The sequence below is a fragment of the Trachinotus anak genome, unplaced genomic scaffold (genome assembly GCF_046630095.1).
Source record: "Trachinotus anak isolate AG129_WGS33_773 ecotype Australia unplaced genomic scaffold, CSIRO_AGI_Tana_v1 ptg000015l, whole genome shotgun sequence".
NCBI classification, from domain to species: domain Eukaryota; kingdom Metazoa; phylum Chordata; class Actinopteri; order Carangiformes; family Carangidae; genus Trachinotus; species Trachinotus anak.
In genome coordinates, this window is record NW_027273866.1 from 1277661 (window position 1) to 1293763 (window position 16103).

Here is a 16103-nt window from a genome sequence, read left to right on the forward strand (position 1 = left end):
CCTGATCGCACACATCACACACTTCTGTCTGCCCACCAGTAAAGTGGTCACATGTTGTCTTTTACTCCAGGAATTCACAGAACTCTATGACACAGCCGTGCACGGATCTCCACTCACACACACCAGATATTTAGCAATGGGGACCATAACAGGTTGCAGCTGTTTGGGACTAAAGGGTTTACTTTACTACAGAAAATAAATGCAGCTTGCAGATGTGAGGGAATAAAACACATATGCTCTAAAAGGAAATGGCCATGGTATGAGCACGTGTGTGAAAGGGATCACACATGCACTGGAGATATGCTCTGTGTGGGTGTTGCATGAACTTGAGAGCAGAGAATCTGGTCTGGCAAGTTAACCGTCAAAGCAGAACACAGCATCCCACAGGACAAAGAGATTCTCTTACCTCATTGTTTCCTTTAGGAAAAACCCTGCTTTTTTAAACGTATGAGCACCTTAACCACTGAGTGTTTATGGTGAACCACTGAAAACCTCATTCGGATTTCTAATGGAAGTTGGGGGGTCTTTTAATTCCAAGTGTTTGTGTTGACGCAATTCTACCACAATTTCTTGTTCAAAACAAGCCTGTCATTTTAGGTCCTCAAAAAGAAAGAACATCGAGATATGATCTCTCCCCAAAGGCTAGCAATATTTTCATTTGCATCTCCAGAAACAGACTGTGGTCTCAACTCTTTGTATGTTGGTGTTGGTTAGTTGTGTGGTCTTAAAATGAACCACCAACTTCAGCAAATAGTCTTTGAACCTGGGATATATCATTCAATGGGTGACTAATTTCCTACTCTTGTACATCACTTCAGATGAAGTTTGTGGTTGGAAGGTAACAGGAAAGGTATCAGACGGGTTGCTCCTATCTGATCCAAGACCTGATATCTGATTTTTGTTTCCACTTCCTGAAGTACAAACGACGCAGCAGCCGCAGCTGATGTCAGTCAAAGAAGTCTTTGCTGTTTCATCACAAGTTCACACAGGCTTGTATGAGCTGATATGCTGATTCCTTGTTCTCAGTCAAGGAAATAGGAAGTATGATGACTAAAAATCACCTAGCACTGAAACATAAGAGATTTCTTAATTAAATGTAGCAAAGTCATTATTGTTGTAAAGAGTTTCTAATGTCTATTGTGTGTAGATGGGTTCATTTAACTCTTTCAACTGACCCTGCTGAGATCAAATGCTGATTTGATGCGGACATATTCAGCTGTGCCAGAGAATAGTGTCCTCAGGGCTGAAAATGGGGCCTAGAGAGTGAACACAGGCAGGTGAAACTCCAGCTTGTCTCAGCCATAACAAAGGCCGGCGAGGTGTGAGACGGTTGGAGTTCAGGGTGTGCCTGGCTCGTCTGTCAGGCCGTACTTGAAGCAAATGCTTGTTTTGAGTTTATTAAACAAATGACTGGAGCTCATACCTGACTCATCCAGACTTGCAGAGACTTGCTGATGAGGACATTGATAAGGCAGCATCACATATGCAGGAATTTTCTTCATGTTAGGCATTCAGCTCAGTTTTATGTGGAATAAATCACACAAAGGTGGGTGAACAGAAACATGCTGTCCTGCTCAAATCTGAACTCATGTTGCCTGATGGAGGCGTGGTAGGGTTAAAATGTTTCACAGTCCAGCATAAGAAACTTTCATTTAATATTCATTTAAATCTAAACCATTAATCTATCAAAACTAAAAATAAAAAAATTAAATTAAAAATCTGCCTTTACTATAGACCGTGTTCTTCTACTCTCACAAGTAGCTCTCTGGGGACAACAGCTGCATGTAGGGGGTCAAACAATCAATAAAGGGTGGTAAAAGGCCTGTCACACAACAAATACAAGCCTCATGAATGAGGAAAAGAGAGTAGTCTTGAACACTAATGTAAAAATCACAGAGAGATTTTCACTTTTTCCATTTACAAGCCATTTTACAGCCACTTGCATGACGCAGTGCTGCTCTCTGACTGCATACCTGTGTGAATAGCTGCACTGGATTCAAGTAGCAGTTCACACAACCTCTGTCTCCAAACCCAGGGGACTGTTCTAAAGATACTGATAGTGTGTGTGTGTGTGTGTGTGTGTGTGTGTGTGTGTGTGTGTGTGTGTGTAACCTACTTCAGAGCACATCAGGTGCCCAGCATGCAGCAGCCACTGCAGAGGGGAGGATCCACGACGGTATCACACACACTCTCGTCAAGGGCAAGTCTCAAGGACAAGCTCAGTCTAACCTTCTGCAGACCAGCAGCTGGTGCGCAAGACGTGCGCGTATATTTGACACACAGCACAAAGTGACTCAGAGCGGCAACATTAAGCAGTTGGCTCATTTTTGTAATGATCTGCCCTCATTTACAGCTGATTTGTGTGTGATAGGAGGTTGAGCTTCTGGAGAGACACTACCACAGCAGCATGTGGTACACATTTCCTACAGTCGCAATGCATGATAAAAATCTGTGTCAATTATCACTTCTGACTATAACGCTTGAATCAAGGTTTCACTTTGGTTTAAGTTTTCTTAGGGGTTGCCATAGAAACTAATGGAAGTTGGGGGGTGATTTTGAAATGGCAAGGTCAAGATGTTGTGAGATTCATTTTTATAGAGGAATACAATACCTTGTGTATAGCATTGTGTAACATTTGAATAAAACACCATGACGTCAGGTTTGTATGCAAACATGGTATAAAAATTTAATGTTGCTGTTGACGTTAGCATGCTTTTTAAAAAAAAAAAAAAAAAAAAAAAAGAGAAATCAACCAAAATCAGGAGAAGCATTAAAATCACAAAGTGACATGTGAATATAAAGTACAGCAGTGCTACTTTTTTTTTTTTTTTTTGGTCCATTTTCCTATTTTCTTAACAAAATAGAAGCTCCTCTGTGCCTGGTGGCACATCATACAGAGGAGCAATACCCGATGACAACTCTTGATTTTGTCTCCTCCAACAGGAGCGATAAGCTATTATTTACAGAACAATTTGTACATCAGTCAGTCATACAAACTTATGTACTTATGCACCCTTATGTACACAGAAAGACACTCACACTTCACTCCATTTTAAGTGTGCAATGAAGACCTCTCAGCCAACTTCCACACACATCCGGAAGGCTACATAGATTCGCTATCACACTGGTAAACTATTAACAAACAGGCTGTTTCATCACAGCATACCAGGAAATATCTTGGTCATAGCTATAAAAGTCAATTCATTTACCCGCCGTGTTCAAAACTAAAACACTGTGCAAAGAAAAAAAATTTAAAAAAACACAGCACACAGGGATCTAACTGCTCCTCCCCATTAACAGGTTCACAGGCCAGCACAGTCAACTCATCGGAAGCCCACAGCAATATTAATGTATCCCACACAGAATTTATTTCACGGCTATTTACATGAGGCATGTGGTTATATAAAAACTGTAGCTTTTAGAAAGTGACAGGTAACTTGAGAGCAAAGTTCTTGACTGTGAATGAGGCAGTTCATTTCAAAAGCACACTTGTTTTGAGTCTCAAGAGCGCTTCAGTTCAGATAATCTGCGGAGAAGCTGCTGCTGTCTGGATTTGAGCCGCTTCTTCTCCTGGAGCTGCCGTTTCTCCCTGGTGTGAAGCTCCATGAGGTACTCTGTTGCCTGGGTCAGGATGGCCACCTTTGGAGTTTTGGCCGACTCCAGGCCAGGGATCTGATCCCGCAAGGCCAGGAAACGAGACCGGAGGTCGTTCCTCCTCTTCCTCTCTAGGAAGTTGTGGTTCCGTCTGCGGTCAGTGTCCTCTGTGTCTGAGTTTTGGGGAGTCTCTGAGGGGGAGGCAGGCTGGGAGACGCGAGCCGAAGAGCCTAGATGCTGACTGGATGCTGTGCAGGCACGCTTGCTTTGAGGCTCTTCCTCATACTCCTCCTCCTCCTCCTCCTCCTCCTCGTCTTCTTCATCATCCTCAGGTTCTGGCTCGCTGTCTGGGGATCGGGCGGCGTAATTGTGCTGCTGCCGGTGGACAGACATGTGGAAGCGCTTGGGGCAGGGGTCGGCCCGGACTGTGATGGTGACTGGTTTTCTGACATTCACCAGCCGCATCCGGTTCTGCTTGCTCTCCACAGTAACCACATCGATTTCCTCTTCATCATCTGTCATCACATAGAAAAATAATTCAGCAACACACACAAGGTTTGCTACTAAGATTTTTTTACAATGGCACCCTTTACAAAATACTTGATAGCGTCACATGCCTGCCTAAGAACACAGTGGAGCTCAATCAAACTTTAACTAAACTGACTATAAGGAAGTGCATTCCTTAACCACGCAGGCAGATCACTGTTCCTCTATCAGAGGAGGGCAGGGCAGGGGCTGAGGTGTTAACAGCAGTGGTCATCCATGCCAAAGCATGCAGGAATTCACGCTTTTGTCATTGAGCGTTCATCAACAATTTAAATGAGGAGATCTGCTAGCAGGGGGCTTTCCCTAATTTGGGAAATGTGAAAGAGTTGCTCTCACGGTCTGTCGCTGTGTGTGTAGTAGTAATAAATCACCAGGACTGGGTCACCCCGCCCCTCTACCGCACTCAGATTGTAATGCAGTGCCAGTGGAAGATATTGAAAGGAGGAAAGTCAAGCAAAAGTGACGAGGGCGCGGTTTTTAAAAGACTGCATGCGTATTCAGAGCGAGCATGTGGCACATTGTCAAAGGGAGAGTGAAAACACAGCTTTTATAGATGACTGCCTGTATTGCGCTGGATAACCCCGCTGCACCACAGACCACAGTTATGCAACAGCAGCCCAGCTTTCCAAATTACGCATTGTTAGAGGGCAATATAATCCTGAGGCAGGGGCAGGGTGGGGCAATTTAGAGCATGACTGCTCCCTTACCAGAGGAATCGGAGCGAGACTCGGAGCCAGACGACGCCGGCTTCCTGCAGCTGCTTGCCGGGAAGGTGAGAACAGCCGCGGGGTCGACGCAGTCTGTCGCCGACGCGGCGAGTGGGCCGGCGGGCGAGACGCACTGCGCTTTGCTCGGTCTCACGGAGATCTGAGCCAGCGGGGAGGCACCGGTCTGCGCCGCAGCTGACATCCTCCCATTGACCTTCTCCAGCTGCTTACTGGCGGAGAAACTACTCCACATGCAGTCCTGGATGATGATGGAGCTAAGGTTGCCGAACAGCTCCTCCGTATCGGGGATGAACTGACCCTCGCACTCCTCGTCCTGACCCAGCACCTTGGACAGCCAGTTCAGCTTGTCTCCCGGGGAAAGGTGCAGGGCAGCACCGCTGAGAGTCCGGGTGGGAGACATGGGAGGGGTGGGCAGCAGCTCGAACTTTTTCCATATGTCCTCGCTTGGTGCGGTTGACTTGTAAAAATCCTCCTCGGTGTCGAAATCATCGAAGAAATAGTGCTGATAACAGTCGAACTCCATATTTCCAGCTAATAAAATCCTCTAGAGCTTATTCCCAGAAATGATCGAATGACACCAGTCGCCCCTGAAGAACGTCCTGCAAAACCTGAGGGGAAATATCACAGTGATTAGCAGTGATCCTTTTTCAAAGTCGCTCCCATCAGATGAATGATCGCATTTCAAGTATCCACCAAGAGCTATTAGGATATCACATCCCTCTAACAGCCTACTTTCTACAAATGAGACCACATTAATAATTGATTGCATCTTGCGGAAGCTCTCTATGCAGTGAAGTCCAGGCGCACAAGGTTATTACATAATATACTTATATATATAGGCGTCAACTATAATTCACAGCAAGTTCTGAATGGAAAGGAGAGCACATGAGGTGACTGCAGAGTTTGTTTCTCGATGCTATATCGGGTGAAAGTCTCATATATCAGGCTGCATTTCCTGGAATGTAGGCTGCGCTTTGTTCCACTGTGCTGCGCTGATCCGGCGAAAAAGCAAGAAAAGTAGACTCATGCAGTCTCAGCGGGGGCTCAATCTCAAAGACAGACCTCGCATTTCCGCACCCGAAACTTTAACGGGCACTTTCACCCGAGTAAAACTACTCACCGGCTTCTCCGCAAAATCCCACTGCGAAATTTAGGGCACCGACAAGCCCCGAGCGGCCAAAGAGCAAAGTGTCCACGGTTCCCCGGGATCAGACGGATAACACAGCAGTCCGAGCTGGGACTGGATACAAAGATGCGGCGTTGCACTTATGTTTTAGTTCAGTTTTAAAAAACAAAAGGCTGGGAAAAAAAAAACAAAACGCCGGGGCTCGGACAACAGGCACTAGATCCGCCCCACAATGTGTAACAGGGAGCCACACAGTGCGTTTTTCGCGCCAGTGCGATATCCTGTTATAAGGCGATAAAAAAGTGTAGGGAGGAGCCTCGGAAATATCTGCAGCGGTCGATCCGGGTAAGCCCCTCCGTTTGCATCGCAGGCGGGGGAGGGAGGGGGGCGCGCAGCCCCGCCCCGTCTACAACACCAATTATGGTCACAATAATTGACATAGCCTGTATTTTATCTTCAGTATTATATCTGTTGCTCAGTACCGGTGGAAGAAGAAGGAGAAAATGTATTTTTGTTACAAATCACTGATTTACTCAAGTCATCTATAGCGTGTAGGTAAAATGTTTAGGTATCTCACTTTGGTTGGGTATTACCATTAGGATGTATGCTTTCTATTTCTACTCCACCACGTTATACTTGACACCATTGGAGCTTGCTCTCTGTAAATGAAGATTTTACACACAGAGATCAACTTAGTATCAACTTAAACATAAATTATGTCTCATTAATTAGATAAGACATCTTCTACCACTGCATCCCAGCATAATTACCATGAATCACACACTGTACCTAATTCATGTTTCATTGTAACAACATAATGCACTGAAGATCAAGTCCACAATGCACTTAGATTCTGTCTCTGGCTGCGTTGAGAGACTGTGATCTACATCCTGAGGTAAATCTGATATGTCTCAACCTTGATGGAAAACATCCTCTTTTCACCTAATCCTGTTAAAACTGGCAGATTTCAGACGTCCTGAAGAAGTCTGCGTCCACCACCCAACACCAACAAATTCATTCTGTATAACTCAGGCTTTTCGATTAATTTAATTCAGATTTTTGACTGAAAGCTAGTGATGTCTGAATTTATCTCAAAAAAGACGACAAAGCAGACGTGGAAAAACTTCATGAAGACAACTGACCCGTGACAAGTTGTCCATTTGTTGATTTGCAGCAGCAAGACTCGTCATTTGTATTACAAAAGAGAGGAATTCAGCGTGGACAGTCCTTCATTTCCATATTCAGCATCCTGTTACAAGGTGTATATACAGTAGCTAAAAGGTGTACTCTATTCCAAGCTGCAAAACATTCCCACAATGAAGGGTGGAGTGCGTGCTGGATGTTTGGATAACCTGCATTTTCACACAAAGGAACACAGTGAGCACGCACACACTTGAGATTTATTCTGCAGGTGGCGGTGAAATGAGTAATCGTCTTTACAGTGAGAGAGTGGCTCTTCAGCAGCAAACACACTGAACAAACACTACTGCATTTGGTCTTAAATTGTTGTTTACAGGCCACAGCAGCATCCTGTAAAACCCATGTGCACTCAATGACCTGAAACATTCAATTATTCAAACACTAACCATGATAGAACCATATTGAACCAGCCGATGATTAAGTAGAGACATGATTTGCAGATGTATTGTCTGGCATGAGCAGATTCTTTATGCTCACTGGCAAGCAAGGGGTCAAAGTTCACCAACATCTCATGACCAGACAACGCCAGGTCAAAATCATACAACACCCCTGTCCTTCACCTCCTCCTCTGCGACACATTGATCGGTTTGGTCCGTAGCGTGCGCTTCTTCTCCTTGATTAAACATCTCGGGGGACGAGACAAAACCTCCGGCATCTCTGGTCATATTCAGGACGAGTTAAAGACACTGATTAGTGATGGACATCTGTTGTCAGCGACTGGTCTGAGGTCAAACACATGCCCCCAACTGCGTGGTGGCCTCTTCAGTTCTGGTATATGGTTTAAGTGCACTAAAGGCAGCCAAATGATTTATTTAATATTGTACCAGACAGAGGTGAAGAAGTCGTGTCAAGGAGGCTCAAGACCTTACAAAATTTCAGAAAATAGTTGACTTATGGCTTTTTAAAAAGTGTGCAGGGGATCAAGCTTTAATATCAATCCAACTGCAGCCTGACATTGTGGGAGCAGGAGAGAAAAGCACACACACCAGCCGAGATGCAAAATAACTTGTTTAGGACTTGAAAATCAAATTTGATAAAGCAGTCTCACCACAAAGTCTATTCAGTAGCTGGAGTATCTGGAGCTTTTGATCATATCAAAAGATCTTCCTCAGCATATGGACTCTGCCCAGTTGCCAGGGAATTGTAAGTGTTTAAATTTCCCTTTTTCTTAGCACTTCAAGCACCTCGAATCCATGTTGGTTTAAATGTTGAGATTTAAAATTCATTCTTGGCCTTGGAAACGGTTGTTGACCCTTCAGTCTCACTACAAAAACCATATAGTGGCTGTTTTGGAGCATTTGGTCATATCACAAGAAATTCCTCAGCAGATGGAGCTTGCCTCATTACCATTAAATTGTACATATACAATTAGACTTGACTGTTTTGGTAACTCTGTTATTTTCCACAGATGGTTACAAGTCTATAATTACTTGTAACTCAGACAAACTAGGACTGTTGTTCAGATTAATGATGTGTTCTTTGCCAGATCTCTCTTGTAAAAGAGGTTTGAATTCAGTGAGACTTTTACCAGGCTAAATAAAGAAAAAATGAAAAGGAACACATCTGCAAAACCTTATGATATCAACTTATGTTCTGAATCTAAAATAAGTTGGACATTTTCAAAAAAGAGAGATGTTTCAGCTAAGTTTAAGCTTCACCAATGGGATTTTGGTATCCTTTCACCAACAGAGCAATGATCACAGCCTTTAGATCCTGTAACTTCACATCCCATAATTACACAGTGGACCAACCCTCAATCTGCTATGTTGGGAATATTTCATCCTGGCCAAAAGGAAGAAAGAAAAAACACTGGTCCCATACAATTCAGATGAGGCCCATGTCTTCTCTTCTCTTCTGTCCCTTCTTTAAAACTGGGAGATCTTTTCCTCAGTAGGGACATTGTTGGGGTAACAATGCTTAACACCAACAATAGCCAGCTCCCCAAGTCATCTCCCATCTTAACTTCGAGTACTCTCCATTGTCCTTTATTGTTCTAGTAGCATATGTGTGGGTGGTAAAAAGGGTGGGATCCACCTCAGCAGAGTCCTCATGTAGTCTACAACACCCACTCAGCTGCCTGAAGAACATCAGGCACAATGCAGTGGAGGAATTTGGATGGTTTTTGGGGGGACTGTCTGTAGAATATCTATACAAGGGGGTGTCCTCCTTTTCCCCACGACCTCCGTGACACAGGAACCCCCTCAACCTGACCTCTGACCTTCTCCTCCTGTCAAAAAAAAAGGTATATATACAATTTGTAGCAGGTTTAAAAATGGGACCAGTCAACCGGGCACTCAGAGAAAAGCCATGCAGATGAGAAAGGCGACATAAATAATTCACACAAGTGTTATCGCTCCCTGGGGATGTAAAACACCATATTCTGACACCCCTGAAAATACCATGAGAGTGACCAGCGGGGTGATAGCTTTTCCTGCTAACAACTTTCACATTGCAAAGAGCTATATCTGTCAATGCATGCGTTCAATTTGGCTTTTACTGTTGATCTTATCATTTGTTTTTCATTTATTCCTCAGCAAAGTGTTGAACTGATGAAAAGATTATTAGGTGTGATTACAGCCTGAGTTCCTGACCCTAGCGTTAAAATTATAAATTATTGCTGTGGATATTCAAATGACACCTCCACATCTGAGGTCATGATTAATAAAGCATATGCTCATGCCATAAATACACTGGTTTCTCACACTGCTGCAATGTTTCCTGATGAAAGTGTGAAATTTACATAACATTGTTGCAGTCAGTGCAAATCAAAGAAAACAGAGAATAACATGTCGGGAACGTGCTTCATACACGTTAGAAAAAGTGCATCCTTTCTGTCAAACACTAACTTAATTACAACATCTCAATCACAAAGAGACACATCCTTGGACTGACTACTGAAGGCAACCACTGCCTCAATGCAGCACACATGAACTGAGTTGAGCTGCCACCTGGTGTTTGCTCTGTGTAAATAATTGAGAGAACTGATCCTTTTACTCTCATGTTACTGCAGAATTGCCCAGTGGTAGAGAAAGTGTTAATACCTCAGCTACTGTCTGAAGCAGCGAAATGTCACAAACAACTCTATATATAACAAATTAAAGGCTAAATAAAATAGGGAACAGGTAAAAAAGCTAAATCTACATCAAGTATCAAAAGTCAGAGTCCTCTTAGAAAAATGGCCCCTGAGTGTTATTATATCTGCCTGGCATTTTGTGTGTGAGGTGAATCAATGTCACATTGCTATTCTACTTGGTAGTTATTAAAACCATGTCCCCGGCTGAGTACAGTCCATACATCCAACACCATTTCTCACAAATCCTAGGGAACAGCTGCTACATTGTTCCAGGGAGGCAAATAGTAAGCCAACATTTCCTCCAGTGCCTCAGAGAAAATGCTGTTGCTGTTCTGGTAACCTACACAGGGAAGATCACTGGAACCCGGTCTCTCAGCTTATGCAGTGATTTGCTGTATCTGCTCAGTGTTTCATTGCAGATGCCATGCGCCTTAGCAGCTAATCTGACAGACTTGCCCTTCTTTGTGACCTCATTAGATCCTTTTTTCAGAGCACTGGCAAGAACACCTCTGTCAGTCTTTGTTTTCCACTGCCAAGACATTCAGGAAAATTATTACAATGAAGACAGTGTTCTTAGTTGTATGTAGAAGGATGGTTGTTACACTTTCAAAGATTTGTTACAACCTACCCCATCCTTGTCAGCCATTGTTTAGATAGCTGTATTAAAATAGTGGTTGGACTCACATCACATGCATCACATTTTGCCTGAGAAGCTACAATTTAAACTGAATCATATGAGTTTACCTGCAATAGTGTAAAATCTAAACAAAATATATTCTTGCACAAAAAATTTACTTTCTGGCCTAAAAATTATGTTTTTCCTCACTCGTGTTCCAACTCTCCACATTTCTGATCCCCCCTACAAAGTGGAATTAAATGAAATAATAATAAATATTTATCATTATTAATATAAAATTGTACTTAGGTAGAGGTTTTGAGTGAATGTATTTAGTTACACTGAACCACTGAAATGGCCTGTTTAAAAAAAACAGGGTAAAATCAGATTCAATGAGTAATGAAAAGAGTCTCATGACACAGCAGCAGAGATCACGCAAAAATTTATATTTTATATCTGAGAGGGCTGTTTAAATGGGCTCCACCACCATATTGTCCTAATGGCCACACAAGAGCAAAAGCTTTTTTGAGGTGGGGTCCACATCATCTGGGAAAAATGTTTTGTTTCAAAGTAGCCTGATGGCGGATGTACAAAGGCACAAGCTAGTTCACAAGTTTTCAAATGTAAACTCCAATCTGTTTTACAATGATTTGTTTGTTTTTGATGAATGCACAGTCCCTGGAAAGCAGCATTGATACAGAGGAACTCTGCAAATGATGCAGAGGTTTATTCTGCTGAAATAAAGTAAACCAACCCTGAGAGTCTGAGGTGTTTGCAAGAAGATTAACAAGATAAAAGAGAAACAAATTCTGTTGTGCAAATTTTGTTCATTTTTTCTGACTTATCTTTAATCTTGCCCTTTTTTATTGTGGAATACTGGATAGGTTTACTTCCTCGGGGGTCTAAAAATTACTAAAATGACATAATCTATAAAGGAAGCATCCCTTGGCTGACCTGCTGCCAGAACAGCAGACATAGACATATGCAACCTTCACAAATGGATATTGTGTCACTTTAAAAGGTCACAAGACAAAATAGTTGGAACAACTTAACCTCAGAAAGCATGAAGACATCCTGGAATAAAAACTAATGATGTTATTAAACTAGAAGAATAATTATTTATTTATTCATTGTAAATAGCAAATATCTTAAATGTTACTGCTTGTGTTGCATTATTTTGAAAAAAGAAAATATTTTTAAATGTGTGTGTGTGTGTGTGTGTGTGTGTGTGTATATATATATATACACACACACAAACACACATATATATATGTAATATATGTAATATACAGTAGGTTTTCCTCTGACAGTCTCAGTATCAGAGGAAACACATTCAATTCAAGCTCATCTTGTGCTTAAAACTAAACACTTATAGGTGAATGTTTTTTGAATCTAATCAAAAAGTCTCAGAAATTTTTACAGTTTTGTGAAATGCCTACAGAACAGCATGTTGTGATGTTACAGTGATGTCCACTAGATGGCGGCACAATAAAAGTTTTTACCTGTAAGGTTCAGATTTCAGATAGTTCACATTTTCTTTAGCCACCAGTGGTGGCAACAATGCACACTTACTCAAGTGCTGCGCTTCAGTTCAGTTTAGTGGTACTTGTACTTTACTTGAGCATTTAACTTTTTTGATACTTGATAATTCTGTGTAACTAACTACTTAACAAGAACAGATGCAGATACAGGAAAAACCTGAAAAATTAGTGGAGAAAGAGGTCAACAATGTCTCCATCTAAAGGGCACAAGGGGTCAACACCTATGGGAGATTTTGGACTGATGTGTTAGACAGTGCTCACCAAATGAGGGAATATCTTTTGGAAGAACAGTGTCCAGTAGAGTTCAGAGACTTACAGAATCAATGCCAAGGAGTGTCAAAGCTGTTCTGGCAGCTTCAGTGTGGTGGCCTAACACACATAAAAAGTTTTAAATAGCTGTTTGGGTTAGACCTGGTTAGGCAAGTGTGTGTGTGTGTGTGTGTGTGTGTGTGTGTGTGTGTGTTAGCATGTGTGTGTGTGTGTGTGTGTGTGTGTGTGTGTGTGTGTGTGTGTGTGTGAGTCACAACCTTCCTCAAAAAGGTTTTAAAAGATTTTGAGGAAACTGTGTATTGTGGTTAGGGCAAAAAAAGAGACCTTCCTCAAAATGACTAGAGTTTGAGGAAACAATGCTTAGGGCAAAAAGATGAACATGTAACCCTGCTCACAGGTCTGTTTCAGAGCACAGAACACACACACACACATGCTACATTCAGGTCCCCAAACAAACCAGCTGGAAAGCAGTACTACACTAAATACCTCACCCCAGTATGAACTGGCCTGAAAATTGTGTTATCGAAAGAAGTTAAAATTAGCTCCTACTGAGCACCTGCGACATGACAGTGGTGATTACATGTTACAGGTGTTTATAATTGTTAACTTATGCAGTCCGCTCACATTTGTTTCTCAACAAGACAACTTTGTCTCACGTTCCACACTGACCTAAAAAACACTAACAACAGCTGACATTACAATGTGGATCATTATTGTCTTTGAAGTATGTATTATTCATGTATTTACTGTATTCATTTGGCATAAAGCAAGATTCCATTACAACAAAAAGAATGACATTTCTCTATGGCCTTACAGTGTATGTTACAGAAATTAATTAGAAATGCTTCAATATGCTTTCTGTCATAACTGTATAGAGTAATTCACAAATGAAACTAATATAAACTAAAGTACTTTCAGCAACGCAATACACAACTACACTATATTCATTATGTATAAACACACATATAGGATAGCTGCAGACATGCAAATACAACAGTGCTAGTCAACCCTGTCTTTTGCATTTGGCCACATGTTCATTTCTGTCCTCTTTTGCAAAACAGCAGAGATCCCTCCTGGCAATCATCTTCTGATACTGTATGTCCAGACATGCAGCATTCATTGTGTCCAAGAGGGGCATTAAGGGACATTAATACCTCTGTGAGGAATGGAGAGTAAGATGGAAGGAAAAGTGACACCACTCTGGGATGGCGACATCATCCCATACAAACCTTCTGGATTCAGCTTCCCCTGCACCCTTTCCTCACCTGGCACAAGTCTTTCATAGAGGTCATCAAGGGATGACCTCCACGAGAAGACCAGATGAAGGCACAGTAATGTCCATTACACAGCAATATCCATTTACAATTTGCTGACAAATTAAGTGGGAAAAAAAGCCCACATTAAAATCCTGTCCTATTTTTGCATATCTAAAAACATCTTCAGTCACTGCAGCCACTACCCTGGTGGAGGGGTTTTCCCCAAGTCACTTAGACCATTTTTGTTTATACTGTAATCATACACCATGATTATCTATAAATATGAATCTAGCTATGCTAGCAAAGTGATTAATTCAAAAAAGGCACATAACGGTTTAAAATAGATCAAGTGACTTTTTGGCTCAGTCAGACATGACCAAGGAGTTTCAATATATATGTGAGGGCTACTGAAAACATTAAGTAGAGTTAGATATAGAGGGACAGCTGTAGGACCCATAGTCTACCTCTATTAAGAAATTTGACTTTTCTCATGCAGTCAGTTGTGTATACAGTGGTTAGTTCCTTTATTGTCGTTAATATTGTGGAAGAGAGTGTAACTTTTGTATATCTAAGTAATGTGAATAATGTTGTGATTTTTGATAAAGTGTAATGTTGTTGTCATGTGTTTTGGAAAACATTTGCTTTTAAAAAATATGTTCAACTTTTGAAGAAATTTCAAAGTAACAGGATGAAGACGATGATGATTGGTCATGTAACCTATGTGTGTGAATTTATCGCACCTGTGAGCGTTCTTGTGATTCTGCTGAGTGAGCCTGAGGAAGCCACAGGTGGGATACGTTGTTCACTCTCAACAAAAAACACGGTGAAGTCACCTCAGTGTGCGGTGGTCAAGTTTGATTGATCATTTTAGTTGTTCTTGCAACCAACCAGCACCTGATCGCTAATACTGGCTGTGAATGGGGAGTTTTGCTCATTAGATAAAAAAAATAAATTAAATTTAAAATGATTTAAGAACACATATGTAAACTTTAATTACCTTTTAACTAACTCTTTTTTTCTAATATAAACAGGATTGAAAATTATTCTACAGGCTATTACACTTTAATTCAATCAAAACAAAAGCTAACTTTGATCAAAATGCAAGTGTAAGTGTATCAGTCCTAAGTACTCATTTACATAAAGTGCAGCAACCATGTGTGGCTCCTTCCGCTGGAAATAAATCTGCAGGATTAAGATGCTTTAGGTTATTGTATGTCATAAGACCAGCTAAGTTCCCCAAACAACCCCAACAACCCCACAACCATGTAGGCTTTGTTTCACTCTAGCTGGGTCAATGTAAATGAGGGTGACATAAGTAGACCTACAGTAGCTGTAACTTAAAAGAGACGATTCTTTTCTACATGTCTTTAGAAAAGGATGTCTTTCTAGGATGAGTCCAGTCCAATAGTGACTCAGATGGGCAACAGATGTTTTTATCATTAGTTTTATGAAATGTCATGAACTTCACACACATCTCTTTTGGACTCACTGTCATCTTTTTTTTAAACAGAGCATGTTTGAATTAGTCAGAGCCACTTTTTTCGTTTTCACTGTCATACAGTATCATGCGTCTTCAAAGCACTTTCATCCTGAAGTGAAGTTTTACAAGTCATGAATAGAAACTGCGAAAACTGTGGTGGCATGATTTCAAGTTAGGTCTTCTTCTTCTTTGGAAGAGAAGCAGCACAGCGCCTCAGCCAAGAGGCAGCATTGCATTTCAACTTCTGATTAGCAGTGCTGTTAAATGACAGAGGTGGAAAAAGAGATGTCAGATTTAAGGTAAGGAAATGCAGGTTCTAACTATTTCCAAGGAAACAGTTAAAAGGTTATATGTTTGTGGGTATTTAGATTTTGTAGTGAGAAGAACAATGACACATATTTGGAAAGGAGGCCATAAACAAATAAGATGGTAAAGAAAAATATACACAAGGTTCAGTGTACAAGCTAAATGATAGTGACAGTGTGAAAATGCTCCATCATCACATTTTACCGACAAGGAAAATAAAGGTGTCAATAAAAAGTTATAAGTTAGACGTCAAACACAGTTCTTTTCAAGGCTGTGGTATTAAAACATTGTGCAGCTTTAAGACTGAATTCCTACTTAACCTACTTACATTCGCTAGTTTATATCTGGTACTGAAAAGGAACAACGC

At 41.4% G+C, this 16103-nt stretch overlaps 1 protein-coding gene across 1 annotated transcript; it reads right to left on the bottom strand.

The window, feature by feature from the left end:
* Positions 1-2731: 2731 nt before the first annotated feature.
* LOC139633116 (protein L-Myc-1b-like) lies at positions 2732-6298 on the bottom strand. The gene is made up of 3 exons (XM_071498545.1): positions 5989-6298; positions 4848-5476; positions 2732-4109 (listed from the first exon to the last, which is right to left on the bottom strand). Exons 2-3 carry the CDS (start codon positions 5389-5391, stop codon positions 3502-3504), a joined length of 1152 nt encoding a protein of 383 aa, XP_071354646.1. The 5' UTR covers positions 5392-5476; positions 5989-6298; the 3' UTR covers positions 2732-3501.
* Between the last annotated feature and the right edge of the window lie 9805 nt (positions 6299-16103).